The 27631-nt window shown below is 41.2% G+C and overlaps 2 protein-coding genes across 2 annotated transcripts; one reads left to right on the top strand and one right to left on the bottom strand.

Annotated features, from left to right (window-relative positions):
* Positions 1-2285: 2285 nt before the first annotated feature.
* Positions 2286-15625, top strand: LOC143320691 (proprotein convertase subtilisin/kexin type 5-like; the record flags this gene model as incomplete). Its single annotated transcript, XM_076730546.1, has 16 exons — positions 2286-2413; positions 2937-3073; positions 4678-4878; positions 6691-6875; positions 11872-11936; positions 12018-12163; positions 12316-12522; positions 12898-12981; positions 13165-13351; positions 13454-13668; positions 13820-14062; positions 14158-14391; positions 14630-14810; positions 14887-15104; positions 15322-15422; positions 15575-15625. Coding segments are annotated over exons 1-16 (2583 nt in total), but the record flags the coding sequence as incomplete, so codon positions are not given.
* Positions 15626-18676: 3051 nt separating this feature from the next.
* On the bottom strand, positions 18677-24883 carry rfk (riboflavin kinase). The gene is made up of 4 exons (XM_076731540.1): positions 24279-24883; positions 22713-22864; positions 21147-21249; positions 18677-20957 (listed from the first exon to the last, which is right to left on the bottom strand). Exons 1-4 carry the CDS (start codon positions 24358-24360, stop codon positions 20785-20787), a joined length of 510 nt encoding a protein of 169 aa, XP_076587655.1. The 5' UTR covers positions 24361-24883; the 3' UTR covers positions 18677-20784.
* Between the last annotated feature and the right edge of the window lie 2748 nt (positions 24884-27631).

Genomic DNA, 27631 nt, shown 5'->3' with positions numbered 1-27631 from the left:
AAAGTTTTACTCCCCTGAGTGACAGGCTCTCTTTCTTCTCTGCTCCATTCTTCTCCCGTTTGGCAGTGGGAGTCCAAAGTGTCTGCTTTTGCTGAGTGGAGTTGTGCGGCTTTCCGTCCCTTGAGAACTTGGCTCCCTGTTTGTTTGTGTGCGTGAGTGAGGGGGAGACAAACAGAAAGACAGGGAGACAATTTGTGTGTGTGTGAGGGAGAGTGACGGCGTTTATTCGGGGGCCGTTTGAATGGTTACAGCAGAGCTCCGCTGAATGGGAAGCCACCGCCTGTTGTGTTTGTACACAAAGAAGCTATTTTGTTTTGAAAGGAACAATTGAGCTTTTCACAGAAAGCCAGAGAGCACAGACAACCTCGGCGTTGCCTTGAAGGATGCTCTCTCTCTCACACACACACACACACACACACACACACACACACACACACACACACACACACACGCGCACACAGACACACAGCTCCATCCTTATGCCTGAGCCAGTGTCTGTCACCTTTGTCTAATACAAAGGTGGGATAGGAGACAATGTTTATGCCTCTTTTGTTATGGCTCTTTTCATTGCTGCCAAGTGTGAAGCTGAAGGTTGATGGGTTTTTTGGAACTTCTTTCTCAATCCTCTAGCAACTTTGGACACAATAGCATATATGCGTATTGTGTGTGTCCTGGGTGAATGTGACCAAAGTTTACATAACGCGCAATCATACGGATCAAGAAAGAATCATTGGTCAATCTGATTGGTTTGTCATGCTGCAACTGCAGTAAGTATGATTTCCAATGTGGCATGTTAAGGAATGACAGTAATATATCTACCTGGAGTGTGATAATGCTTTTGATCAGTGTCAGTGATTCAACAATTGCTTTGCCAGGTGTCGAGATGTCTGGCGCCCAAAACAAAATTTCCAGCCTGTACAAAAACTTTCCAACCTCCCAAAACCTACGCACATTTTCAGCATTTTCAGCAGTGGGGGTTGTGGCCATGGGGCCAGGGGAAGGCATTTTATTCTCAAGCATAAAAGAAGCAAATGCAAAGTTGGTATTGATGGTTCTGTTGGAACTCTGCTCTAATTAGCAAACTGACTTCCCCTTCACATAGCAGAGTCATGGACCTGCTCATTTTGCCATTACCTGGCCACTGATATAAGTTATTAAAAATATTGCTTGCAGAACGGCTGCAGGCAGGAATCCCCTCATGGAGAGAACATACTCCACACACACTGTTTGAGGTCATGCAGAGTTAAAAATTCAGGAAATTTTTTGTTGTGGCTATATGATGAAAGAAATTGTACGTTCAGGCCATTGTCGATTTTGGTGAATAAAAAACACCCTCATTAGGCTTCGCTGTCTTAAAATTAATGTATTTATCTACAATAACTGGAACGAGGAAACAGTGGTGCATGGAGTTGGTTTGCCAAACAATCTAACAGTCTAGTTATACTGAAGACAAGAAGGTCACCAGGTCTTCGCTATCTAGTCTAAACAACAAAATCCAGTCTCCATCCAGCATGTCAAGAAACTGAGATACCCCAAGGTCTCATAATCCTTCCGACTAGACAGTCTGAAGCTCCTCACATACTTGCCAGAGTAGGTGAAAGGCCAGGGTCAGTTAACCATGACAATGCAGAAACACATTCATTTTCTATTGAAAACTGAATCAGTTTACTTTTCAAAATGGATATATATGTCTGTTATTGTAGAGTAGAGGTTGTGTAACTTCATGCTTGTGACAGAAATCAGTCATAATCTGTGTCTGTTTAAGAAGTCTTGAGTTGTTTTGAAATCATTGTCTTCAAGCTCACAAGGAGCCAGAAAAATATCTCTGTTTACTGTAGAAAGCACTCAGCAATTAGAGACAGACTGACACTGACAAACTTTTGAACATTTTCAAAGATGCTTTTAAACCTGTGAAATGTATTTGAACGTAATATAAAACAAAACAAAGAGAAGAAGACACCAAAAAGAAGATCTAGCTGTTGTTGTGCAGGAGATGTCAGAAGCCAGGGGATAATGAGCTGGACCTTCACTGAAATGAAAACAACAACAACTCGCTGTTGGTTATAATTGGTGCAACTAGGACACATCACAGCATCAACTCAAGTCACTCAAGTAAAGAAAAAGAAAGCTGTGAGCTAACACATAACAACACTGGTAAACAAATAAAAACAAAGCTTGGAGCAACCAAATTAGTAAGAAAAACGGGTTGAAGAGGCTCATGAGGCGGGTGTGGGTTCATGTTGCTTCCTGTTGCTCTCCGTCTGCAGGAGAGTACTTGAGTCGACATGGAAAGTGCCACCTGTGTCACATTACCTGTCTGCAGTGCAGCGGTCCAGAGAGAGAGGACTGCACCAGCTGCTCTACAACACTGTGAGAACCACAAATACACAAACATCTATAATTCAGGAGATAAGTAATACTGGTGAGGAGGTGCTCTTCCAATCCAACCAAATCAACCCACACCCTATTCAAAACATGAGGAACTAAAAGCTGATGTTGGTCTGAAAATGGCAGCTGCAGCCACATGACCAAAAACTCTCAACGGTTTCAGATTAAACTGTTTCTGCAGTGAAATCCTTATGTCTGTTTTGTCTTGTATCTTCACTGTATCGTATATAGAAACACTGCAGACAGTGGTCCTCGCGACCAGCAGTAGTTATGCATTTGTAAACACTGCAAGCGTACATGCAAATGTAGACAGCAGCGTAGCACAAAAAATCTTGTCTCTGCAGTTGAATAACTTTTTCAGCTTTATTCTACAGAAAGATTTTGAGTCGAGAAATTTTCATTTAGGTAAATAAGTAAATGTTTGGTTTCTTTAGTTTTTGGTTTGCGTTGCTTCTTATTTTAAAGGGAAAACAAACAAAGTGTACTGTTAATCTGTGTATTATTTACAGTGGCTGAGGCTGACTTGCATGTTCTTTGTGAACCTGCAGGTTCTTTGATGACGGACGCTGTGACATCCACTGTCAGAAGGGGCGTTATGCTATGGGGAGGCAGTGCCATCTCTGTCACCACACCTGTCAGGAGTGTACTGACGAGGGACCAGACAACTGCACCAGCTGTGACAAAGGTATGCTAACTGGGGTTAACATTTAAAAACTAGTCTGATGGTTTAATGATTTTTTTTTTTAACCTTGTTTGATAATGAAATGCACATTCAATCAAAAAAAAAAACAAAAAAACAAAAACAACCTTCAGAATTTGTATATTTCTCATAGTGTAAATCAAAATCGCACGACTTTAACTGACAGGATAAAGCTGCCCCAGTTAGTGAGGAGCAAACCATAATTAAAATCTTATATGTTTGAGCAATTTCTACAACAATTATTCTCTCCGCCCTATAAAACCTGCATGCTCTTAGCCTTTGAAGTGACATAGGTAGCTTTCTGCAGAGCTGCAGCTGTGACTGGAATGTGAGTGAAAACGTGCTTTTTTTGTAACATCACACAGATCCAGCCAGGGCTCATTTGTGCCAGACTCCACCAATCAATCCTCTAAAAGTAAATGAATCTAATTAAAGCAGTAATTCAGCCAAGGCCCGCTGATAGATGTGTTAAAAGGGGGAATCAGTCATTTGTTCGTTGTATCCTCATGCAGAGGTCACAGCACGTTTCTCAGATTTTGGCTGTTAAAGGACAGGCTGTGTACGGATTTGCTGACTGCTTTCACTTCCTTTAAAAATCTTACCTTCTGCTAAGTTTTATGATCTCAGGATCCTGTGCAGCCAATCCAATGTCCATAAAAAAAACCTTTTTAATCAGTGTGAAAACGATCGTTATGATAAAGCCTGGACTTCATTAGAGGCTCACAGCTGAAGCAATATCAAGTTGAAGGTGGTAGTAATAACCGTGTTTATCACAGTGTCACAGACCGTATTATGGCTGTCAGAATGAATGCATTTACACTGGGGAGATTCTGTTACACACACACACACACACACACACCTAGACACACACTTGAAGGTACCAGACAGCCAAGGAGAAGATTAACACCAGATTTCCCCTTTGCACACACTCTCTCTCTCACCTCACGTGTGCACACACACTCTCAATTAGCCGGCAAGTTTGTCAGACTGTGTTTGCCAATGTGGTTCCATTTAATTACAGGTCCGTCTGAGGCTCAATGAGACATAACAATAATAACATGAAGAGACCCTCCATCTGTCTCTGCCCGTGTCATTTCTCTCTCAAAACAACCTTCTTCTATTGGCCAGTCACACACACACACACACACACACACACACACACACACACATACTGGTACATACTGAGCAGACAAGTCTTGGTACTGACCTTTGATAGTAATGTGGAGTTTTACGCCCCTGCTGTTTCTCGAGGGTAAAAAAAAGAAGAATGAACTGCAGAAGCGAGCGTAACAGGGAACAAGGGAAGAAAAGAGATGGCTAATTAAGATTAGGAAAGTGCCCATTTCAAAACACGGAGACTCACACGCACACACCCAGACAAGCATGAAATTACACACACACACACACTCGTACAGACATTTTTGACAATTAGAGTCAAACCGATGTTGTGATCGGCTGGTTCTGTGCACATGTCTCTGACTCTCTGTCTGAGTGGGTCTGTATGCCCTCTTTGTTCTTCACTTGTTGGAGTTCTTGTCTCTCAGAACATTTCCTGTACACATTTCCTTTTCTTTTCTTGCTCCATCTAGATAAGCTCGGGGTGGCCAGGTACCTCTTTCACGGTCAGTGTCGGGATGTCTGTCCGGAGGGGTTCTTCCACTCAGCAAGGAAACAGTGTGAACCCTGTCCTGCAGACTGCCTCATCTGTACGGCAGCAGATCACTGCCTCCACTGCAGCCCGGGACACAGACTCAGAAATAACCAGTGCGTCCCGCTGGAGTGCACCGCAGGTGAGAGATGCTGGTAGAGCCTCATAAGGCTTTGTTACATGCTCATTTACTGATGTCACTATGAAACACTTAACACTGAATTCTGGTGTAGAAATGCTGAATAGGTGGGTGACTTTTACAGAGGTCGCCGTTTTGAGTAAAATAAAAGCATGAGTAAAAAAGGATGCCATCTACATCTCACTATTGTTGAATAAATGAAGAGTGTGGGAGGGATTTTATAATAGCTGCCACTGTTGCTCAGCACCACGGTCACAGAGCTGGGCTGAATTTGGCGAACGTCACCTCAGGGAACACACATGTAGCACAGTGACCTCATTTTAAAACAAGTATTGAAATTCAAATTCAAAACATGCCAAAAGAAAATATGCCAACAGACAGGGCTCTGAGCCACAATTTGACAGAAATATAAATAGACTGACCAAAGAATAGGAAACTGTTCTTCACTTCTTTGAACTAGTACACTATGGTTCTAAAAGTATTTGGATTTCAGTGTCAGGTGTGAAAAATACTCATTTAAGAGGAGGAAATTTAGGCTTCTTAAGACAACAGTGATTGAAAAAATGTGATTCAGGTCCTTTTCTGTGGTGCTTTTGACACTCAAAAGTATAGCAATGAAAGAATCTGCGTACTATCAGAAACACATGGCCACAAAACTCTATTCAACAAAGCATAACATACACACAGAAACACTGTGTTTGTGTGTCGGTGATGTCGAATACGTCAATGCTGTATGAAACAGAAAATATTTAAAATAAGAAACAAATAAAAAAAAATGCCCCATCGGACAAACTACAGTCAATGACTTGTCTTACCTTAGTTCATCTATCTCAGTCTGCCTGATGCCGGTGTGTTCTTTCTTACTTTCTGTTCTTAATCTGTTCAGCGACATAACAATTGACGACTTTATTTTAATCCTCAGAGAGATTGTGAAAGATGAGCACTTTGCACTTTATCTCATCATCTGAGATCAAATGTGAATGCCAGCCAAAGGAGGATTGAGAAAGAGCTGAAATGTTTGCAGTGAGATGTTTTTTGAGATAAGGAGACGTTGAGAAGGGCATTTACAACCTCACTACACTGAGTGTGACATGGAGATGAGTAATGTTGAGAGTTTGTATGTCAGGATATAAAGTGTGTGAGAGGGGGGATGAGATGAAATGTGGAGACAGGCAAGTCTCAACAGGCCCCACAGACAGCTTGAGCTCTGGAGCAGGCGACACTGTCAGTTGTGCTTGTTTGACCAGCTAACTGTTAATTTGTCAGTTTTTATCTTTTCTTCTCTTCTTTCTTCTTGTTGGTGTCACAGGTAGAGCAATGACTGGTGCGACATAAATAATAACATCCAACAAATAAACACATAAAAATGAAACTAGAATTTTGCTGAAAGGGTGAAACGATGGTGAGGTGAGGGCTATTCAGTTAACTGCAATCTGAAACCTCACCACTAGATGTCAAGACATCCAATGCACTGGTCCTTTAAAGCGGCACCTTCTTAGTGATTCATGACCATAAAACATCACAATGGTCATTTATGAGGCAGGCAGTAATTTGTTTATCATGTCGGTAATTACTGAAGTCCACTTGAAACAGCTGTGTCTCATTTGTTGAAAGTAGCTTTAAATTTATAATTTCTGTCATCCAGCAATGAACATTAACTCAAACACTTTTCCACACATATAAAGCATTTGGAATTTGAATCCAAATCACTTTGCTGGGGTCTTTTGTCATCTTCTGTGTGCCATTTCCGTCACTATTTTTTTTTATATCTTCTACAATTTTTTAATCCACTGTTTTATCTGCTGTTTTCATCAGGTGAGGTTGCAGACTCAAAGAATGAGGACTGTCTCCCCTGCGACGAGGGCTGCAAGCAATGTAAACGCAGTAAGCAGACCGCGTCTTTCACTCTCTCCCCACCTCCTCTCTTCCCACCTCATTCACCTTCCCATCAATCAAATTGTAGAAATAAAGCCAAGTGCACTGTAGCTTCAGCAGCCAAGGTGAGTGTTGATGACAAAACTTCTACAGCTCAGGTTTTACTGTTTTGTAGACTTCTATCATTTCAGTCCTCAGGGGTGAGATATAGTGATGTCCGGGTTGCTTGGAACATGACACCAAATAAAGGATAATTACCTCGACTAGTTGGGAGGTGGGATGACTGTATTTCCTAATGATGCCACCGCTGATTGTTGTTGCACCTCATTCTTGGCTGTAGGCTCTCTATTACTGCAGATAAATCATTAGAAGTGACCTTAAATGAGCCTTGATGGCTGAGCTACGTTATTAAAATGTAAGTTGTCCTGCAATTAATGAACATTTTGTTTATTTCAGTCAGCCTCACTCATGAGGGAAGTCATTTAAACAAGCATGCAGTTAGAATTTAACTGCACTTAACTTCCTTAATTATCAGGCACCTTACCCCATTAGACCACATTAGTACTTGGACTCATATAAGTGCAGAAAACCTGATATTTGTTACTTTTTTTTGCTGAACTGGTGTTGATTATCTTCAACATCATTCCCCACAGAAAGCTCCCTGAAATCTAATTTATGTCAGAGGCAGACACTATTTATCCCACAAATGGTTAAAAAAATTGATTTTCCACTCCTGAGTAAATTCTGCTCAGTATTTGTCCCTCCACTGCTGTTTCCCTCCATACTGTTGGTTAATATCAAAAGTCAACACAGCTTCATATGCAGCAAAACAGGACACTAAAACCTCCTTTTTCTAAATGGTGTTTTGAATAAGATTTTTTTTTTTTTTCTCAGCATTGTGAAATGTGAAAACTTATCATTATAGCAATTTCTTGAAACAGGGAAGCAAATTGACTACAAGCTCTCTTTTTCAAGGGCACCCCGATTACAATACATTTAGAATAAATCTCAAAAAAATGTAATACATATAAAACAATAGAAGCACACGAAAGATACATCAACAAATCATACAGCAAACACCCCAAGGACATAAACATGAGGGACAACTCAGCTCAGAGAAAATGCATGCATTCACACTGCTCTGAGCAGACAAAGGGGAATTAAATTGATTAAAAGGGATTAGCTTGTCTAATTTTAAAAGTTTCTGCAGGTTGTTCGACTTGTGTGGAGCATAGTGTTTAAGAACCAGTTTCCCAAACTCAATATTAACATGGTGATTTTCGAGGACCAAATAATCATGGGACCTTGATCTATAGTTACAAAGACATGTAAGACAGAGCTTATAGAGTAAAGTATGCAGCATGAGTACTCCCTAAATCTCACTCCGTGTGCTCTTACACCTCATCCTGTCAGTACAAGCCACATAAAAACGAGAGCACTTCCTTCACCCGGAGATGATTACTGACATACCATAGAAAGTTGTTATTGTGCTGAGCTAGTCTGAGGTGGAGAAGGGCTGTTATTATGTCATTATGCATTCTGGGTGGAATATATTTCTTCACTCTCACCCCCACCACAGCCTTCCTGCCACCCACCCACTCTTAGTAATCACAATTCTGCAAGCTAAACAAGTCAGTCAGCAGATTAGAGATCTGAGATGATTGGCCCTGTGACGCGATGCTACGGGCTAAAGTGAAGATGAAACAGAACGTGCAGAGTCTGAGACTGGCATCTAATATGTGTGTGTGCATGTTTACACCGCTGTCGTCCTGTATTTCTAAGCTTATGACTGCCAGGTTTAAATGTTTACAGTAATGTGAAGACATTTTCAGGATCTGGGGCAATCTTGGATGCCCCCCACTTTTTTTTGTAGGGCTACTTTAGGCTTTGGATGTGGGCGCGGTTCTTAAATCAAAATTAGTATTAGATATAGATTAGGATTATGACCTTCAGTACTACGTGTTAAAAGGAGAAGTTCACCCCATCATTATCTCTTTAGGCCTGTTCATGAAAACACTGGCTGGTTATTGGTTTTCAAAAAGGCAACAACAATTTGTATTCTGAACATTTGCACTGAAGCTTTACTTTCATTCTCCTCGCATTATACATTTAAGATGAATCTTACAAGTTTGTAAGTGAGCTCTGTGTGTGTGTGTGTGTGTGTGTGTGTGTGTGTGTGTGTGTGTGTGTGTGTTTGGGTGTTAGTTTGTAATGTGCTGTTGTGTGAGATCTATCAATGAGCTCAGCAGCCTGACGGTGTGTGATAAGATGCCGGGAGCTCTTACTCAGTCCTATCTCCCCCATCAAATTACTTCAGTTCTTTTTTTTAACTCATCATCAGTTTTGTACCTATTAATCCTCTCTGCATACTATACTCCCTAATCATGTAATAAGGGTTGGAAATTATTTTATAATTGGATTAGTCATGTTTCAAATCTGTCTTGGCTTTGTGTCACTTAGGAAATGGCAGCTCAGAGGCTGTTGGCTAAAGCTGATCTCACCTCCAGTGTTCAGCTGTTTTGATGCTGCGCAGTTCATTCCCGTGCTTGAAAAAAAGCTGTCTTTCTCATGAATGTTTTTGCTTCATGATATTCACACATCTACGCTGTTTTTCTGCCTCCGCACCGGCGACAGCTGTGGCCGAAGGCATTACGTTTTCGGGTTGCCCGTCCAAACCGTTCTCGTGATATCTCGGGAACGCCTTGAGGGAATTTCTTCACATTTGGCACAAATGTCCACTTGGACTTGAGGATGGACTGATTAGAATTTGGTGGTCCAAGGTCAAAGGTCACTGGGACCTCACAAAACACATTTTTGAACATAACTCAAGAATTCACACACTAATTATGACAAAATTTCACACAAATGCCTCATTGGATGAAATGATGAAGTGATCGAATTTTAAATCCACAACGTCAAAAGTCAACTTCACTGTGACATCATAATGCTCGGCAAAAACACTTTCTGGCCATTATTCAACACCAAAACTCAGGAACAGAAGGGGTGTCCACCTTCAAACTGTGCTGATTGTATAGATCTTCTGTGCTGAAGACGTCCATGCTTTACAATTTGTAGCTCCTTTGCAGCAACATCCATATTTGAAGCACCGTAGTCCACCACAAGTTCACTGGTTTTGCTGATATTGAGCTTGAGTTGATTGTCGTTGCACCATGTGCTGAAGCTCTATGTCCGTCCTCTGTACTCAAAAATAGTCTCTAAGTGAAGACGGCACTCTCACTGAAGTTATTCACTGCAATCATACATGCCAATATAGTGATAACTTCCATTTAACCAAAAACACACTTATTACTTTTTATCAAATTCCTTCAACGTCTTCACTATATTACATGAATCTGTACAGACATGGATGTACATGCAACTATCTGGTTGGCAGAGGCATGCAATGGTAATTCTACTTCTCTGTCAGCACTTCTCAAACGTGTCTTGATAAACACATTATGTCAGTCTGAAGCGATGATTTGAGGTGATAGAAAAACTGAGTCCATCCATCCCCACTTTTTTACTGAAACTGAGTGCTAATCACTTTAAGGTGTGACTGTGTATATCACTTGTGTGCTAGTGCTCGTGTAATATTTGGCTTGTGAGTGCATGAAGACTGTGAATGTGTGTGTGAGTGCTCGCACATTCCACAAGTGCATACTTCAGGATATGTATGCCAGTTTAAATTCTGTTGAAATCCCCCATCCCCTGGCTTGCACAGTTAATATTTATGCGGGCGCTATTTTCTCTCCTTGCATAGACACAGCCTGAAGGCATGATTTCCGGCTCCTCTGTCCCTCCCACCTTTCCTTTCTCCCAGTGTCTCTCTGTATGAGTAATTGCTTTCACAGGTAGTGGCTTGTCGACCGCATTGAAGTGCAAACCAGTGCAGTGTTAAGTTGTGGGTGCTGGAAGGAAACTGAGAGAGGAATGGGGTGTGGGGTTCGATGGAGGCTTTTCTGGAGAGGATGAATGTCCCAAGGGAAAGTCTGCCGAAGGTGCTTTTTCGTAGTTATTTCCATCTCTTTCTCTCCCCCCTTCTGACTCTCCTTTACTCTCTCTCTCTCTCTCTCTCTCTATTTCTCCTTCCTGTCTAATCCTTTTCTTCTCTTCCTCTTTCCCCCCTTCTCGCTCCCTCTGTCCTTGGGGATATTTTGACATCGTTGGACTGAGGGATGACAGCGTGACTCTTCCTCAGTTACCATTCGGATGCTTTTGATTGACAGCAGGAATTAATTAGTTTGGAAGAAAAATGAACTTTCTCCCTGGCTGTATGTACAAAAACAGTCTCTCTCACACACCTGAATTACTTATTAATATCTCCTGCATATGTTCCCACATCTCAAATAATAACGTATATATAAAAAATAGTAACAAATATCCAAATGTTTTACATAACCTGTCACTCACATTATGCTTGTTTCTGTGTGGTTCAGCAAAAGCACACCTGCAGTGTGAGCTAAACAGACAGCACAGACACACACAAACACACACACACACACATATCTGACTTCTGACTTCCTGAAGAGGGGAGAAACTAACAAACATTATAGATTGAACTCGAATGCCTGTAGAGATTCTGTGACTTTTACATTTGTTTGAAGGCCTCTGGGTTAGATTTGTTTGCGGGGTCTGCATTGATCATGCTCAGCTGGCAATTGATCTGAGAGTGCCCTTCAATTCCACAGTGAACCGAGCATGTTGATTGTGTGATGTCAGAGTGCCTCCTGCTGGTGTTAAAGGAAACTGGGTTTGGTGGCACAGTTGATGAGATGGGATAGTAGAGAGGATTTTTCCACATTTTAATTAAATAAACAGCACACTATTCACACTTCCCACCACAGCAGTAGTTTCTTAAATTATATTGTCATTTTTACCTTTTTCAGCATGAAGAGGTAGACACAAGGACTGCTGCTTCACCTTTACATAACTCAATGCAAAACAGGAAAAACTTCATATTTAAATAATTACAACACAAGCTGTAACAACTGAAACTATGGCTGATCCAGTGGACTCTATCTTTTTTGAGACTGCAAACAAAGCCATTTCACCAATTCCCAAATTCACAATACGTCTGATCTGTCGTTAATGACTCGTTTTCATTTCTGCTCTTCATCACAGAGGATTCAGGAGATCAGGCGCAGCAAACTGTTTGCCTCAAATGTGAAGAAGGTTACTACCAGTGAGTCAGTTGAAAGTTTTATGGAGTTACACCCCCAAATCCATAACGTGTGTCCTCATATTGATACTGTCTGTCTGTCCATCAGGTTAGGCACAGACTGTCATCACTCCTGTCCAGATCGGACCTACGGTGTGGATGAAACCATGGCGTGTGCTCCGTGTGAAGACAAACAATGTGTAATCTGTGACCACTCCCAGTGCTACTGGTGTGAAGAGGGATTCTACGTCTTTGGTAGATATGTATATGAATATTTTTATAATTTTTGGCCGAGTTACGGTGTCAATATCAAGTCCAGAATAAGACATCATGAGGCGCATGTCTTTCACTAAAAAATACATTTAAAGGTATATAGATAATATAAATGCATGTATTTGTGTGTCCAGATGGAGAGTGTGTGGATCACTGTAAGGAAGGTTTCTTTGTGGATAAGGAGAGCTGGGACTGTGAGCCTTGTCACCGCACCTGTCGTACCTGTGGAGGGCCACGATATGACGACTGTGACTCCTGTGAGGATGGATTCACACTGAAGGGCGGCGAGTGCTTCGAGGGCAAACAGCTCTCTCTCTGCTCTGAGAAACACTTCAGAAACAGTACGCACATGTTCATTTTACCCCAGTACTAAATGTTGTCAGCATTACCCACCTCAAACTTTTTGTTTTGAGTCGGTGTGAATTAATTTAACCTCCTATGTTTCAAGAAAGCTAAGGAATTGAAGCATGACTTTCCACAGCAGTCCTCACTTAACCATTAGACCCAGTTGAAACTGGAAGTGCTACTTTCAATTACTGCCATTGAAGTATGTTGCAGTGAAATATATCTCTCTTTAAATACTTAACACATCCTTAGTCTATTTTTAATCTCATCTTGCATGCTTTCAGGTAGTATGACCCCTCCTTTCTTCTTGCTGTCTACGTCATTCATGTCTACATATTTTGTCCTGGTTTCTGTTTGCTGTGTGCCATCAGGTCAGGGTGACTGTGAGCTGTGCCACACCTCCTGTAAGACTTGCTCTGCTGCTGGGAAGGAGGACTGCAGCAGCTGCTACACAGGTGAACATTTGCTGTCTGTATGCCAAATTACACTGAGCATCACTCAACTGCAACTTGCTTTCAAAGTACATGTTTTTTTTCTTCAGCAATGTGAGAAAGGATGATGAACGACATTTAAACAAGTCGTTGACCACTGACATATCCTTTGTGTCATATCAGCGGTGTGATTTGTTCTGTCTTCAGGTCATTTTTTGACTGCTCAACAGACCTGCATGTCTCACTGTCCATCTGGCATGTTTGCCAACAAGGCATCTAACCAGTGTGACAGCTGCTTGAAGGGGTGTGTCTCGTGCCAGGATGCCCAGCAGTGCCAGCGCTGCCGCAGTGGACTTTACTTGCACAATGGAGAGTGTGTGGTGGAGTGTCAGAGGTCCTTTTCCTGTTTCTCTCATTTCTTGACTTGCACATGAACACTCGGCATCATAATAAATCAACGTTACCTCATTTTCTCCTCTCTCTGCCTCTTTCTCAGAGGGTTTCCTCAAGATGGTGTATGCCAGCCTTGTGCTCCAGAGTGTGCATCCTGCCAGGGAAATTCCTCTTACTGTCTGAGCTGCAACACACTGTACTTGCTGCTGGATCACTCCTGCAGGTCACACTGTCTAAAGGGCTACTACGCCACAGAGACAGAATGCCTTCCCTGTCCAGCTCACTGTAGAGAGTGCAATCAAGATGGACTGTGTAAGAGTAAGTGAGCTGGGTGGAGCCGTGAAGACTAGAGACATGGAAGATGTGGAGAGGAGGATTAGAGAAGGGTGTTCATTTCAGTTTGTTTCAGTTTGTTTGGCAAACATCAACACTGTTTTGCCGTTCTTACTTTTGTTTATCTTTCCCCCAGAGTGTGACCATTACTACTTCCTCCACGAGGATAAGTGTGTGGATGATTGTCCTGATGGCTACTTTGCCAGCGAGCAGCAACAGGAGTGTGTGCGTTGCCATGCTGACTGTGCCTCGTGTGACGGACCGGACATTGATGACTGTGATGCGTGTCGCAACCCGAAAGCTGTCCGTTACAATGGAAAGTGTCTGTCTCAGTGTCCCACCAGCACTTACTATGATAGGACTACCAATGAATGCAGAGGTGGGGAAGTTTGTTTTGATCATGCAAAAACTGAAACAAAAATCCTGCTTCATCATTACAGGATTAATTAGTTGAACTTGTCTTCATTTTCCCAGACTGTGACAGGTCGTGTCTGACCTGTTCAGGCCATGAGCCCTCATCCTGCCTCAGCTGTGATACCAACAGGCGTAAAGATGCCAGCGGACACTGTGTATGGTACAGTCAGTGCTCTTTACGCTCATACATGGACCAGAATGGGGAATGCCAACTGTGTCACGAACTGTGCCATCGCTGTTCCGGGCCGAGCAAACACCACTGCCTCAGCTGCAGTGAACCACACTTCCTACTGAGTAAGTTATGCACTTTGTTCTGTAATGTGTGCCTGTCAACTAGCTTTTATTGTATTTATTGTTTATGTGTTTGTTTATCTTTCTGCATAGTTTTTTTTGTTTCTATATTGTTTTTTTTTCCACTTTTTCTTCAGTGTATGCATTATACAGCACCTTGTAACTCTGGTTTTGAAAGGTGCTTTATAAAGATAGTTTACTCCCTTACTTACTACTAAAATCCCAACTTTGTGTCCATCAGACGACACATGTGTGCTGAAGTGTCCTGAGGGTTACTACGCCGAGGATGAGGATGAGCGTGTGTGTGAGCGCTGTCACTTCAGCTGTCAGTCGTGTGCTGGCCGTCACAGCGTGCAGTGTGTCACCTGTAAACCTGGACTCTTCAAGCAGGGAAACACTTGCGTGGAATTCTGCTCAGAGAGGTTAGAAGAACACACACGCAAAGTCGCCCGTCGTTTTTCATCCGGCAGCTTCACAAACATCCTCTCTCCTTTACAGTCACTTTGGCAACACCTCCACCATGGTTTGCGAGCGATGTGACCCCTCTTGCAGGCAGTGTTGGGGTCGTGGTAACACAAACTGTCTGAGCTGTCGGGAGGGCTACGTCTACATGAGGCAGTGGGGACAGTGCCAGAAGAGCTGCCCTACAGGCTACTACCAAGACCGCTTGTCTAAGACCTGCCACAAGTGTCACCCCACCTGCAAGACCTGCAGCGGTAAGGGAAGCCCATCATGGCTGTTTGGGCTGTTTTTTGTGATTTCACATTATTTAGCTGAGAAATTTGAGAACGGGATATTTTGGGGTTTTACAATGATTAACATAAAGTTAACATAATTTCTACACTCAAGTGTTTGAACTGGATTTCACAGATCCCAAAAACGACTTGGCCCAATGTGTGATATCGCTATTTGTCTCTGCCTTGCTCCTTCCAGATAATGGCGCTTTGGCCTGTCAGTCCTGTTATGGAGGCTACACATTCATGACCGGCATCTGCGTTTCCAGGTGTCTCGTGGGCCTCTACGATGCTTCCCAGGTGAGTTCCTTTACAAAGGTTTTGTTTATATTCAACCAACCTTTCACATTTGCTTCATGAACAGATGAATAATATATTGGAGCTATGGCTGCGGTTTGGCTAGGCTGCTCTGTGAGCTGTAAGCTGTGTCATAAACTCCTCTGCTGTTCCAGGGTTCTGAGGATGAGCCGATCTGCAAGGCGTGTGACCCGTCCTGCTTGGACTGCAGAGGTCCCAGTGCGTGGAACTGCACAGTGTGTCCCGCTCTCCAGATCCTGTCTGATGACGGCCGCTGCTTGTCCTGCTGTGGGAGTGAGACGCACCATGAGGATAAACCAATACCCAGGGAGTGCTGTGACTGCACGGCCTCACGAGGTAAACAAGAACCCACACTGGGACACAGACTTCCAGCAAAACACACCCAGACTGCATTGAGACTCCTTCCTGGAAAACAGTGTTAATGGTGTGTGAGTCATCAGTCACATACTTTCAGGGCATGTTTCATTTGTAATGGTTGCCCTGTATAATTCATCTAATTGATAGTTTTCCCACCGTGTAGACATGAGTTTTATTTTCCTGCCAAACAGGAGTTTTCGGTATTTAAGAATGAAAGGCAAATTTTGTTCCTATAACAAGGCATTTTCCTGGCCACTGGTCATCAACAGACAAGACTGCATTTCATTGAAACAAGTCTTGTAAAACACATTAATGGCAGACAGGGATTCATCAGAAACAAACCCAGTATACGCATTGTTTTTGTCCAGTGTAACCTGATCGTCTGCTCCATCTCTTTGTTCTCAGAGGAGTGCATCCTGGGTGTCAACTTTGTGATGAGGAAAGCTGAAGAATTAGAGGTTCAAAGCAGCAGCGCCAACCTTGTTGTCACCGTCTGCGTTGTGCTTGTCCTCGTTTTGGGTGGAGGGATCTTCCTCTACCTCAACGTTCGGTCCAAATCACTCACCATGGCACCCAAAACCAAAACTGGAGGTTACAAGAAACTGGACACCAATGAAGGGATGGCCTCAAAGGCCCTCAACACCACCTCTTCATCAGAGGAGTACAGTGACAGAATTATTGACTGTGACAATGATGAGGAAGAGGACGATGATGATATTGTATACATGGCACAAGATGGGACAGTGTATCGCAAGTTCAAGTACGGCCTGTTGGATGAAGATGAGATCGAGCTGGAGTATGATGATGAGGCCTACTCATACAAATGAGAAGAAAACACAAAAGACCTGAATGCAAAGGGGGGGGGGGGGCTCACTCTTCAGATACATGATGTCTCTTTCATTGTTTTTTGAACGTTGGATCTCTTCAGACCATTTTATCAGCAGGTAGAGCACTCCTGGCTGAAGGAGGGCGACAAGCACAAAGTTTAATTAGATGAAAAGGTTTTTCAATTACATTATTGGGAATGACACAATCTGGAAGACTCTCATTACACTGATTAATATGGTACGATCGGCAATTTCCTGTTAAACTCTCCGCGAGCCATGTTTACACAGGCCCAGTATCTAATATGCAGCTGCATTGGTGGCACTGATTAGATTGTTTCATGTTTGCCTTCAAACCAAACCAAGGTTGGATTCACAGCAGTCTGTCTGCAGTTCCATTTTTTTCCTTGTCAAGGCGACTTTTCATCATGATGACTTTGACTCCACTTCTCCACCTCTTTTCTGGTCTAGTCTTTGGCCTCAACATTGATAATTTTGGTTTACACTGGATTATGCAGCCTAAGAGACATATTGTACAAAGAGGTTAATTTCTTATTTGAGTCGCAAAACTCAGGGGAAGTTGTGTGCTGACAATCATATTCATGTGTTCGTTTACATTTTCTAGAAGAAATCACTTCATTCAAAGAACGCATTGTTTTTTGTTTTGTTTTGTTTTACATAAAAAGATATGCTAGTTCTTGTCCACTCATATTGCTTTGAAAAATTCCGACAGAATGCTCATATGATTACATCATTTGTTTTTTCTTCACTGTTGTATATTACTGTCAGTAGTCGCTGTGTTATACTGTGTCTTTGTTTAATTTGGAAAATGGATCGCACTACAAATTCAAGGCAAAATTTATCCTGAAGCACAATCTGGTCTGTGACCCTGTGTGGTACTGTTTGGATCACAGCAGGTTTGCTTACACAGAGAGGAACGTTTTTTCTCAGGGGTTTCGTCTTGTTTTGTCTGCGTCTCCGCATGTGTCCATGTTTCTGCTCTAAACACAGCAGAAGGTTGCAGAATAAGTGATTTATCAGGATTTTCTCCTCAAAAGTATTTTCTACTCTTATGTTTTGACTTCAGGGTTGCATATTTGGATTACATTGCTGTCTTCCTGACATGATAACAGGTCTGCGTCCCACTCAACAGACAGTGTGAACAGTAAATAATTAAGGTTTTTCTCTTCACTTGGTTGAAGATGTGTGCTGTGAATGATTGTTTCCTAATAAAATTGGACTGTGATCCATGTTGTGAGTGTGTAATCTTGGTGAAAATGTGTGTTATGAATTAACCTGCAGATGTACTGTTGTACAGAGGTGAGTTCAAGTGGATTTCGGGAACAATTGCATGCAAACTGATACACAAGTGGCTGCTGTTGGCTGTTGCCCATAACTGTTGAGCTTAGTCACATGTTCACATTGGATGGGGTGTGTTATTGTATTATGTAAGAAAGCTGAATGTTTTATGTGTTTTATCTCATATGAGAGTCAACAGACACAACACTGATTCTGGGACATCTGCCACTTTACCTCCCTCACACACGTTATCTCAGTGTTCACATTGGTGGTTCCTTCCTGAACCAGGACGTTAAACTTTAACTTCGGATCAAAGATTCTGTTCCCGCAGTGACGCTTACAAACACAAACCTACAAACACATTCATGTGTCCAGTGTGATTGTCTGACTTTTTAATGTCAAATGAAGAAAAAGTATATAGTGAACAGGATTTTTAGACCAAATGCATAATCAGGCTAAATGTGAAATTACAGGAAAATCTGGTTTATTCTTTACACCCTCTTCCTCTCTGCTTGTGCTGTAAGCGACATTTAAAGAAAATGTGACCCATAAGATGACAGAATTCAAAGGGGTGCATGTAAAGCTATTTTACAGGAATTTGCTTAACTTTTAGTATTTTATGACATGGTAGATTGAACTAATATTCAGGTCTGTGTATATTTGCTGATGTCCTAATATTAGGACAATGATATGCAGGCAGATATCATCCTGTAACGCCAGAAGGATCCCTTAGCTGCTAAAAAAAGACTTAAAAAGGCTTGATCAAACAATTTATTTGATTAAATTATATATGTAACACAAGAATGAAAACATAAAGGTTGTGTTGAACCTTTAAGCATACATGCAGTAACCCTGGTCCCTGTGTAAACTACAACAAATAATTAGAACCCATGAGTCTGGAAAACCTTAACAAATGTGTTTGGGATTTGAAGTGTTTGACAGGTTTGAAGAAGCAACACATTACAATTCTAAGTTACAGTGAGATTTCTTCTGTACATTAAGTGCTTTAGAGGATGAATATAATGGATGATGTAGCATTCAGCTGGAAAGAAAAGCTTTATTGAGCAGTGAATTTGTCAACATAATTACAGCGCTGCTCTCTGGATTGGTTCTTTCCTTCTTTCGGCTTTCACTGGAAGCCATTTTCAAGCTATTAGACACTTAGACCATATTTCCCTTTCAGTAAAGAAACTGGAAATCTACAAAAACTGCCAGACTGAGAATAGAAAGGTATCTGGAAAAACAGTGAAGCTCTTATAAGAGAATCATTGCTACTGTTGCATGATAAACGTCAACATTCATAACTTGCAGTCATATCGTTCACTCCCTAAACATCACTTTAAAAAAGTGAATTACAATGCAGACTTAAAATCCCACATCACAGTTAGACTTTCCTTCATTTAAAACAATTTGCCATTTTCTGTCAATTTTTTGAATTGTTAGAATTTTAAAAGCGGGCCTAAAAAATGAACCGTAACATATTTCTATAAAACATATGATGTGGACTGGAGGTTTTTCTGCACTATCATCCTTTTAGATTTTTATTGTAGACGTTTGTGTTCATACACTTCAAAGATTGTTGCCCTTTGTAAATATGAGAGCAGGGAAAAGGAGCTGTGGACCTTACACTTCTTCATCTCATAGCACCTATCCATGTTTTACTATCTGTAACAAAACCATAGAGAGACTGTAGGTCTGAACATCAGGCAAGCTGTAGTGAAGAAGCCCAAAAACTTAACTGACTTGCATAAGAACTTGCTTCACCTCAGTGTTCCTCAGACTGCCCACCATTAATCTACAATTGTCTATCAACCCAATAGGCTGATAATGGAGACAGTTAATTGTCAAGACAGTGACCACCCAAATCCCCAGAGGCCGAATATAGTGAAATTATGTTAAAGGCTATCCTTAAAACATGTCTTTGCGCACAGTCCATTAAATAAAAACCATGCTGCTGGTTATTAAATAATTCCTGTATACAATGCACCAAAAATCACAAATCCTACGGAAGAGGGTCATTAATTGTTCGGGCAGTGATAAACAGAAGAGGGCCTGTGTCACCAAAGACAGGGTTGAACAAACACACTTTCTCGGGAGGAAAATGAAAGGACAAAGCAAGGCTACTTATACCACTAAATTTACGTCATTTTATAATTTAATCTCCCTGTTTTTCACACAGATGCCATTCAGCGACATTGTTGCATAAAGTTATTCAACGGTGCAACCAGTGCTTTTGTTACAGATAATAATGCCCAGACTATCTTTGTAACCATCTGATGGAGAAGCTAATTGCAACAGAAAAGGACTACTTGTGTATTGAACTGACCTTGGCTAAATAGTTTTCCCAGAGCTGAGTTTATGGTCTATTTGTGTCATTCTTTATACACAGATAGTTACTGCTTGTATTTTCCAGTCACCATCATCCCAGAATCTGCATTTTTAGGTACTTTCTCACATAAAAGATCTCAAATATACAGTAGGACCAGTTAGACCCAAGAGTTTCATACACAGTTTGATGAGGCAATCTGGTGCAAATATATACAAATAAACATAATCTATTAAGTGACTGGATGTCTGCAACAAATCCATACAGGAAATTAAATAGTTCTGAAATGCAGACACATTGACGAAGTAAAACATAATAAAAAAGATTGGTTGTTTATGATTATGTCCATGTGCAGCCATGGCGACAGCAAATACATCTCAGAATGAGGCTGTGCATTTTAATGAGTACATACACACAAACAAACACCTGTGTGTATTTAGAAACCTTGGTGTTGTTCCGGTGTGTGTGTGTGTGTGTGTGTGTGTGTGTGTGTGTGTGTGTGTGTGTGTGTACAAAGTGCTGCAGTCACAGCCAGCTGTCAGTGACCATTCATAATAGTCTGTGAGGTGGATGCGGTGGTGGGGGGCATGGCTGATAACGAGCTGGGAGCACTGGTGAAGAAGTTGTCCTCTCTCAGTTTGAGATGCTCCGGGAGCTCAAGCTTGACCGTGGCTTCTTCAATGTCATTGTTGATGGCCGTAATGAGGGCTTCTATTAGGAACAGAGAGGAGAGAGAGATAATGATGACATGCAAAAGTAAGAGAAGACACAGTGAGAGTGTGCAAGAGGTGCAAAGAGAAGAATAATGACGTGTGTAAAATGTGGGGGGTAATGGTAGGTGAAGAGGAAAAATAGTAAGATCAAATCTGGAGGCACTGGAGAGAGAGAGAGGTGTCTTACCAAGTGAGTTGTAGCTTCTCTCTGGACGGATGTAGCCCACCATGACAACACTGAGAATCTCCCCATAGAAGTCCTCTTTGAATGTGTGAATCACATGGGTCTCCTGGAAGCAAAAAAAGATTCACTTATTATGAGAGTCCTGCCGCTCTCAAATATTACGTGCTGCATTTCTCGTGTTATCAAAGCAGACCGTACCAGAATGACTTGCTGTCAGTCCTGCTTCTGCATTGGAAATTCAAAAAAATCAGGGAGTTGCTAAATAAATGCTGAAAAATTGCACCTGTGTATTTCTCACACATAGATTTTATTTGCTGCCCAGGTATACTGAAGGCCACGAAAGTATATTTGCCATTCAATTTTAGCATTTTTATTTTTTTATCCATCAGGGAGAATTACAGTTAAGGATTAGACAATCTCCCCTTGCTCTCCTCTGCCCATACATGTTCATTAATTATTGTGAGAACGGTCTACTGACAATTACACGTGCTCTGCAGGGAAACACACACAGAAAGGCGTGCTCTGGTACGACCTTAGTTGTATGCCATTGTAAAAGCCTGTAGGTGCACCTGGTTGGTGCTGTTCAGTGCCACGGTGGTTTCAATTGTTTCTGTAGTCACTAACAACAAGGCCCCACAACAAGCAGCCCACCAGCTGTTGTGAAAATGGAATTGTGGGGTGAAAAAATCCAAAACACGAGCTGCATTTATTGGGCAACTTTATAAACCATACTGCTGACAAAGAAAGTCCATAGAGCAGACGCTTCCAAGAGGAGTAAAAACATAAAAAGGTGGGGCAAACTGGTGTGTGCGTGTGAGAAAGCAGTTCACCTGCATGAATAAAATATTTTAATCATTTGAAACCACAGTGAGACATATTTTAAGGAATGAAAATTTAGCTTAACGGGTGTTGCTTCTTCTCTTTGTTTGAGCCCAGAGGGGCAGAGCACAAAGTTTTGAAAAGATCTATTCAGTCTGACATTCACACCCCCGGCAATGTGAGCACCAGAACATGTCTTAAGGTCAGCAAAGCCAACAAATCTAATCAAATGATTGTTGACATATAATTAGTCCTATTTGTATGACATGCAAATACGACTAATTATATATCAGAAATATTGAGTATATTATATTGAATATATGAGTATCAAATGAGACAAACCATGACACTGACAACAATCAATGGTTATTTTTAACCTTTCGCAACAAATTCAAGTGTAGCCATGAATGAAACCATGTTGACTAATCACTTAGATTTAAATGAATGCATACAGTATATTCATTTAGCACAAGATGTTCACTTTCTTTCTATGTGTGTAGCCCTGTGTAACACAACTTCAATGAGCAGTTATTCGTTTTTTTGTTCAAAACAAATATTCTTTGTCCCACTGAGGAAAATTGGATTTCCAGCTAAAGCTGTGAAGGAACAAGTGGGCTTGTGATCATACCATCACGACCCTGAATTATCAAGACTATTTGACAATTTATAAATAGATTTGCAATGAGTTTGCTTCATTTCTCACTGACACACCAAGCTGTGTGCAGTGAATGCAGCTTTACTTGTACTAACCATAGATTTCTTGGTATTTTTGTAGTAAGGGTTCCAGCCAATGCTCATCACCATTTTGTAGACATCACCATTACCCACGCAGGCCCAACCATAGTAGATCCCTGTGCTGATATCTGCTGGAAGATTGTCCACCACTGAGTCAGGGAAGTTGGCTGGAGATGGGAGAGAGGAAGTAAGGAACAGTCAGAAGAAGGAAAGAAAAAGTTTACTAAGTGGGGTCAGCTACACGAACTGCTCCTTCTGTAATTTAGTTAGTGTCCTTTTAAACAGAGAACACAATCGATTTAAAGAAGCCTTTTAACTGGTTGATAATATAACCTCGACTGGAAACACAAAAATGTTATATCATATTGTTAGACCTGTCTCTGTTTACAAAGGTTCTTTGTTCAGTGTCTCTTGGGTTTCAGCAACTTACCATAAGGTTTGACAATTACCTGGTAAAAAGGAACTTCACGTTTTGGGATCCTGGGCCTCCATGATGTTTGTTAATGCACACTTTGTCTCAATTACTTAACATAAAGATATTTTGACCCCACTTTGAAGATATGAAGTATATTGATAAGATAAGATACACCAAGCTCCTCTGTCCCTCTCCATCTGCATGCTTTCATGTCCTGCCACGGCGTGTTACCAACTTAGCTTCTTCCCCGGAGTCTCTGTGCTTTGTCGTCTTGCAGGTTCCCATGGATAGTGGCTGAATCTGGATTGTGGATTACAGCTACGTCTCCTGCCATGGTCCTGCCTGATATCCACTGCAACTGTTTCTACTATTATTACGTCCACTGTCACTCTTACTGTGATTGCATTTCTGTCTGTCTGTCTCTCTCTGTCTGTCTCTCTCTGTCTGTCTCACTCTTTCTGTCTCACTCTCTCTCTCTCTCTCACCCAATCAGTCGGTCGAAGCAGATTGCCGCCCACCCAGAGCCTGGTTCTGCCTGAGGTTTCTGCCTGTTAAAAGGAAGTTTTTTCTCCCCACTGTCGCCAAGTGCTTGCTCATGAGGGAAATGTTGGGTCTTTGTAGATGAAAGAGCTCGGACTGTACCAGCTCTATATGGGAAGTGTCCTGAGACAACTTCTGTTGTCATTTGGCGCTACACAAATAAAATTGAATTGAATTGACTTGAACTGAATTGTGAGAACAATATACCACACTTAGTGTTACATGTGCGCTTCAGAAAGTCATAAAAAGGCAGTACAACATTTAACATTAGGTTCAGATTTGCTTCTCAATACATGATTTTCTTTAGGTGACAATGCCAGGTGAATAAGTTATTCAACATTCATTCGCATATTTTCCTACATATTTCTAGAAAAAGCCATCATTACATAATAGCTATTATTTCGGCGCTTTCATCATCTGCCAAGCTGTTAGCCTGCTGTGTAAAAACGTGTCGTCATCAGTGCCGTTCAGAGTGAGTCGGTAACAAACGTATGGCAGCTGGAAACCAGCAGGAATGAGCAGTAACCACTCAAATGACCTGAAAATGACTGACGGACATTTAAGTCGTAACCACATACAGTCGGTGTTGACATTTCAAACAGATTAATGGCAGATTATTAACTCACCTGTGGGTATTCCGAGCTCTTTGCTTCCTCTCCCGAAGCCTCGAATGACCTCTCCACGACAGAAGAATGGGAGGCTCTTCATGGCTAGTTTCCCGATAACAGCTGGCTATCTTAGATGGACGGTAGAGAATGACCTCGAACGACACACGAAGGAAGTCGGACTGGCTAACCAACCAGTACGACCCTGTTAGCTAGCACCTCTTTGGCAGCTAGAAAAAATTAAATTATACCCTTGAAGGGCTCAAAGTCTGTCCTTACCTTTAGCTATAGCTTCACCTGCCCGGCTAGCTTGCTCGGGTATGATAAAGTTAAACGTTACTCAATGAGCAGCGATGGTAAAAGTTCACCAGCTATGCTAGCTAAGCTAACAAGTATTAGCTTCATCAGAAGCACTCGGTTCCTAAAACGGTTTAATCCAAACGTGTTGGTTGTGCTCATAAGATGACAATCATCATCTAACTTAGGTCCACTCACGGTATAATGGTTAAAATGAAACCCTGGTGCTCCCAGACAGCCGGTTGTTACATGTGTTGTAATACACATCTGCGTCCGTAACGCTTCTGCTGATGTCATTGACCGCGTGACCAAAGCGGGCCGAGAGTCACATGTTGCCTTTAAGTGTTGTAGGTTATATAGGTATTGCAATGAGGAATTCATGACCCATTTATGGAAATACGTCGCAAGTTTTCAAATGGATATTTTCACACTCGAAAAACGTAAGTGTTACACGAGGGCACTGGGAAGCCATGGTGAGTTCTATGCAATGCAATGCAAACTTGCATGTGCTTCCTTTTTGCTGTTCCTGCCATGTTTTTTCCCTTACAACGTTCAAAATCCTGATCCTCACGACGAGCGTTTCATTGTTCAGGAAATTTAAATTAATAAAATTAATAATTAATTAATAAAATATATTAATTGACCCACTGTAAATTCACAGTTGGCAGTCTGACTGAGGTCAGGGTAACATACATGAATTCTTAAGAATAGGCTTTATGCTTCTAAAGAGTAATTGTAACCTTTGTAAATACTGTAAGAAAAGTATTCCAGTGTTTACACAGGTTCCTAGTTTGTAAATACCAAAGAACCTGCTACGACATCATTCCATTTTAAACAGCAAAGCAAATATGTTCAGTTCTTTTTTGTTGACTCGTCATGTCTTGAAACCTCTCACCAAATGCCTGAAGGAGTTTTCACACCAGCATATTCATGTGTCATAGCAGACTTTTGTTCTTATAGAGTGGGAAAATACCCAGTGTTACTTCTTTCCAGTTGCACTTGCCACAGCTTTAATTTCACTTCAAATTATTTCACAGTTGAAAGCAGAGAACTGAGAAGTTGGCTGGAGCTATCAGAGAAATATCATATGGCAGATGTATTCAGTGAAAGCCTTGGGTCTGCTTAAATTTAATGTCTATGGGTAAACATAAAAGTTGAATTGTCTGTTGCATCAAACTGCTGACTGTAGCTTCAACAAGAGGCAAGAGCAAAACAAAATAGTTGTCTAATCATAATGCTTTTTCTGTTTTGTATTACAGATGGTGTTGAGACTCTATTTGGAAATGTGTTATTTCTTCGTTAGAAACTGCTGTCACTAGTTTGTTAATTCACCCCCTGGTGGCTTTTGGTAACTGTGATGCCACTATTTTGGTGTGAGGACTATACCTGGACCAACTTGAACTACCTCAGTTCTTCCTTCAGTCCATGAAGAGGACCCCCAGGGAGAGATGGGAGAATGATGATTCTATCCTCAGTGAGGTCATCTTCCACTTTTAGTTTTTAACAACTTGCCTGTAATTATGCATCTTCTCCTTATATCTACTGTACATTTTACAGCACAATGCCGGCATTTCTGGACACTCTTAAGCGCTGATACTGAGGGTTTTGAGGGATAAGATAAACATATTCAGCCTGTTTTGGGTGTATTGTTGCAATGAATTGACCCTGTGTTTCCGCTGTAATGTTGTGTGAAACCAATGATTAACAGTTAGACTAGTAGATTACTATTTTGTTTTTTGTGGGGTTTTTTTTGATGATTTTTATTGGTCCACCACCTTTAAAGTCCTGCTTTATGAGTTTGTCTAACAAAAATCAGGTGCCGGGTTTGACTTCATATAGAGTATGAAGAGCAGTCAATATGTTAATGAAACATAATAGCATCACCTTCCATATTGTTTACAGCATATGATTTGATTACATATATGTTGATTAGGTGTTGAAATGTAAAAAAAACAAAAACAAAAACAAAAAACACTTCGGATGTATCAAGATAGCAGGTTTTGGCATGAAGAACCCTGAATCTGAGTAAGCATCTGGGCTTTCAGAATAAAAGCATCCAGCAACTCCTGGATCTTAGCAGTAGTAAATATTAAGAACAGTCGATAATTGTGCCAAATCCATTGAATAACTGGTCTTCTAAGGATAGTGTAATCTTTCCAAGAGTGGCGTTTACTTATGCTGGAGGTATTGTCATGCATTTTTAGAAGATTTCTTCTAAAAATAGGCCTCTGTTATTGCACAGAGATTAATGTAACTTTGCAGACCATTAAGATCAAATTTATGCATTGCAGATTTCCACACTGAAATACACCTTAGTGATTTCACTCTTTGTTCAACAAACTCTTTGCCAATTTTTACCAGGCCTGGTGCATGATAAATGGTTTTACTTCGAAAATTGCTAACAGGAAGTCACATCTTCATTGCCGACTGTGACCGTCATTTACATGAGAATAGACCAGAACAAGTGCATCCAGAAACATTAAAAATATCAGCAATACGAGGAACGGACAAAAAAGAAGAAATGTTAGAAAGCCCACACTGTTAATATGTTGTTCATTTGTTCATTGAATTAAGTTTCATTCATTAATAGTTTGTTTCTCGGTAAGTTGTCATGTGTCCCATGCTCGTGAATGCACCATAGTCGTTCCGACGCTTTGAATGCATTACACCTGTCTATCAAATGCCGTGCCCAAAAAAGTTAGTTTTTCCTCGCTTAATACGGCGGTGAATAGATGGTGTTTTTTTTTCCTTTGGCTTTTACCACCATTCACCAGTAACCAGCCGGTTTATTGCTGTGAGTAAATGCCAGAAGGTGAGTTTAGCGAATTTATGCTGTAGTAGTTGGATGCTGATACTGTGTTGATGTGTATTTGTTTAGCTGTTCATATGAGCGGTTGCTGTCTAATGCTGGTGCGTGGTTAAGGCTCTTGGGTTAATTTGTGCTATCTGTGTGCCTCGTGTGAGGTGTTTTGTTTAAGTTTTTAAGGTTTTACTGGAATAATGAATACAGTCCTTTGTTATGTTAAATACCTTATTATGTTGCATATTATGTATGGTGCTATACTGATTGTTATTTT

Source organism: Chaetodon auriga, chromosome 5, assembly GCF_051107435.1.
Source record: "Chaetodon auriga isolate fChaAug3 chromosome 5, fChaAug3.hap1, whole genome shotgun sequence".
NCBI lineage: Eukaryota > Metazoa > Chordata > Actinopteri > Chaetodontiformes > Chaetodontidae > Chaetodon > Chaetodon auriga.
The sequence above is the reverse complement of the archived record's forward strand: the minus strand, read 5'-3'. Positions and strand labels throughout refer to the sequence as shown.

What these genes read in the sequence shown, in the direction of transcription:
- rfk (XM_076731540.1), bottom strand. Translation starts at nt 24,360, where the DNA reads ATGAAGAGCCTCCCATTCTTCTGTCGTGGAGAGGTCATTCGAGGCTTC. An exon ending in AGAGCTCGGAATACCCACAG is followed by an intron (nt 22,865 to 24,278) that starts GTGAGTTAATAA and finishes TCCCATCTCCAG; the next exon opens with CCAACTTCCCTGACTCAGTG. An exon ending in GAGAAGCTACAACTCACTTG is followed by an intron (nt 20,958 to 21,146) that starts GTAAGACACCTC and finishes TGTTCCTAATAG; the next exon opens with AAGCCCTCATTACGGCCATC.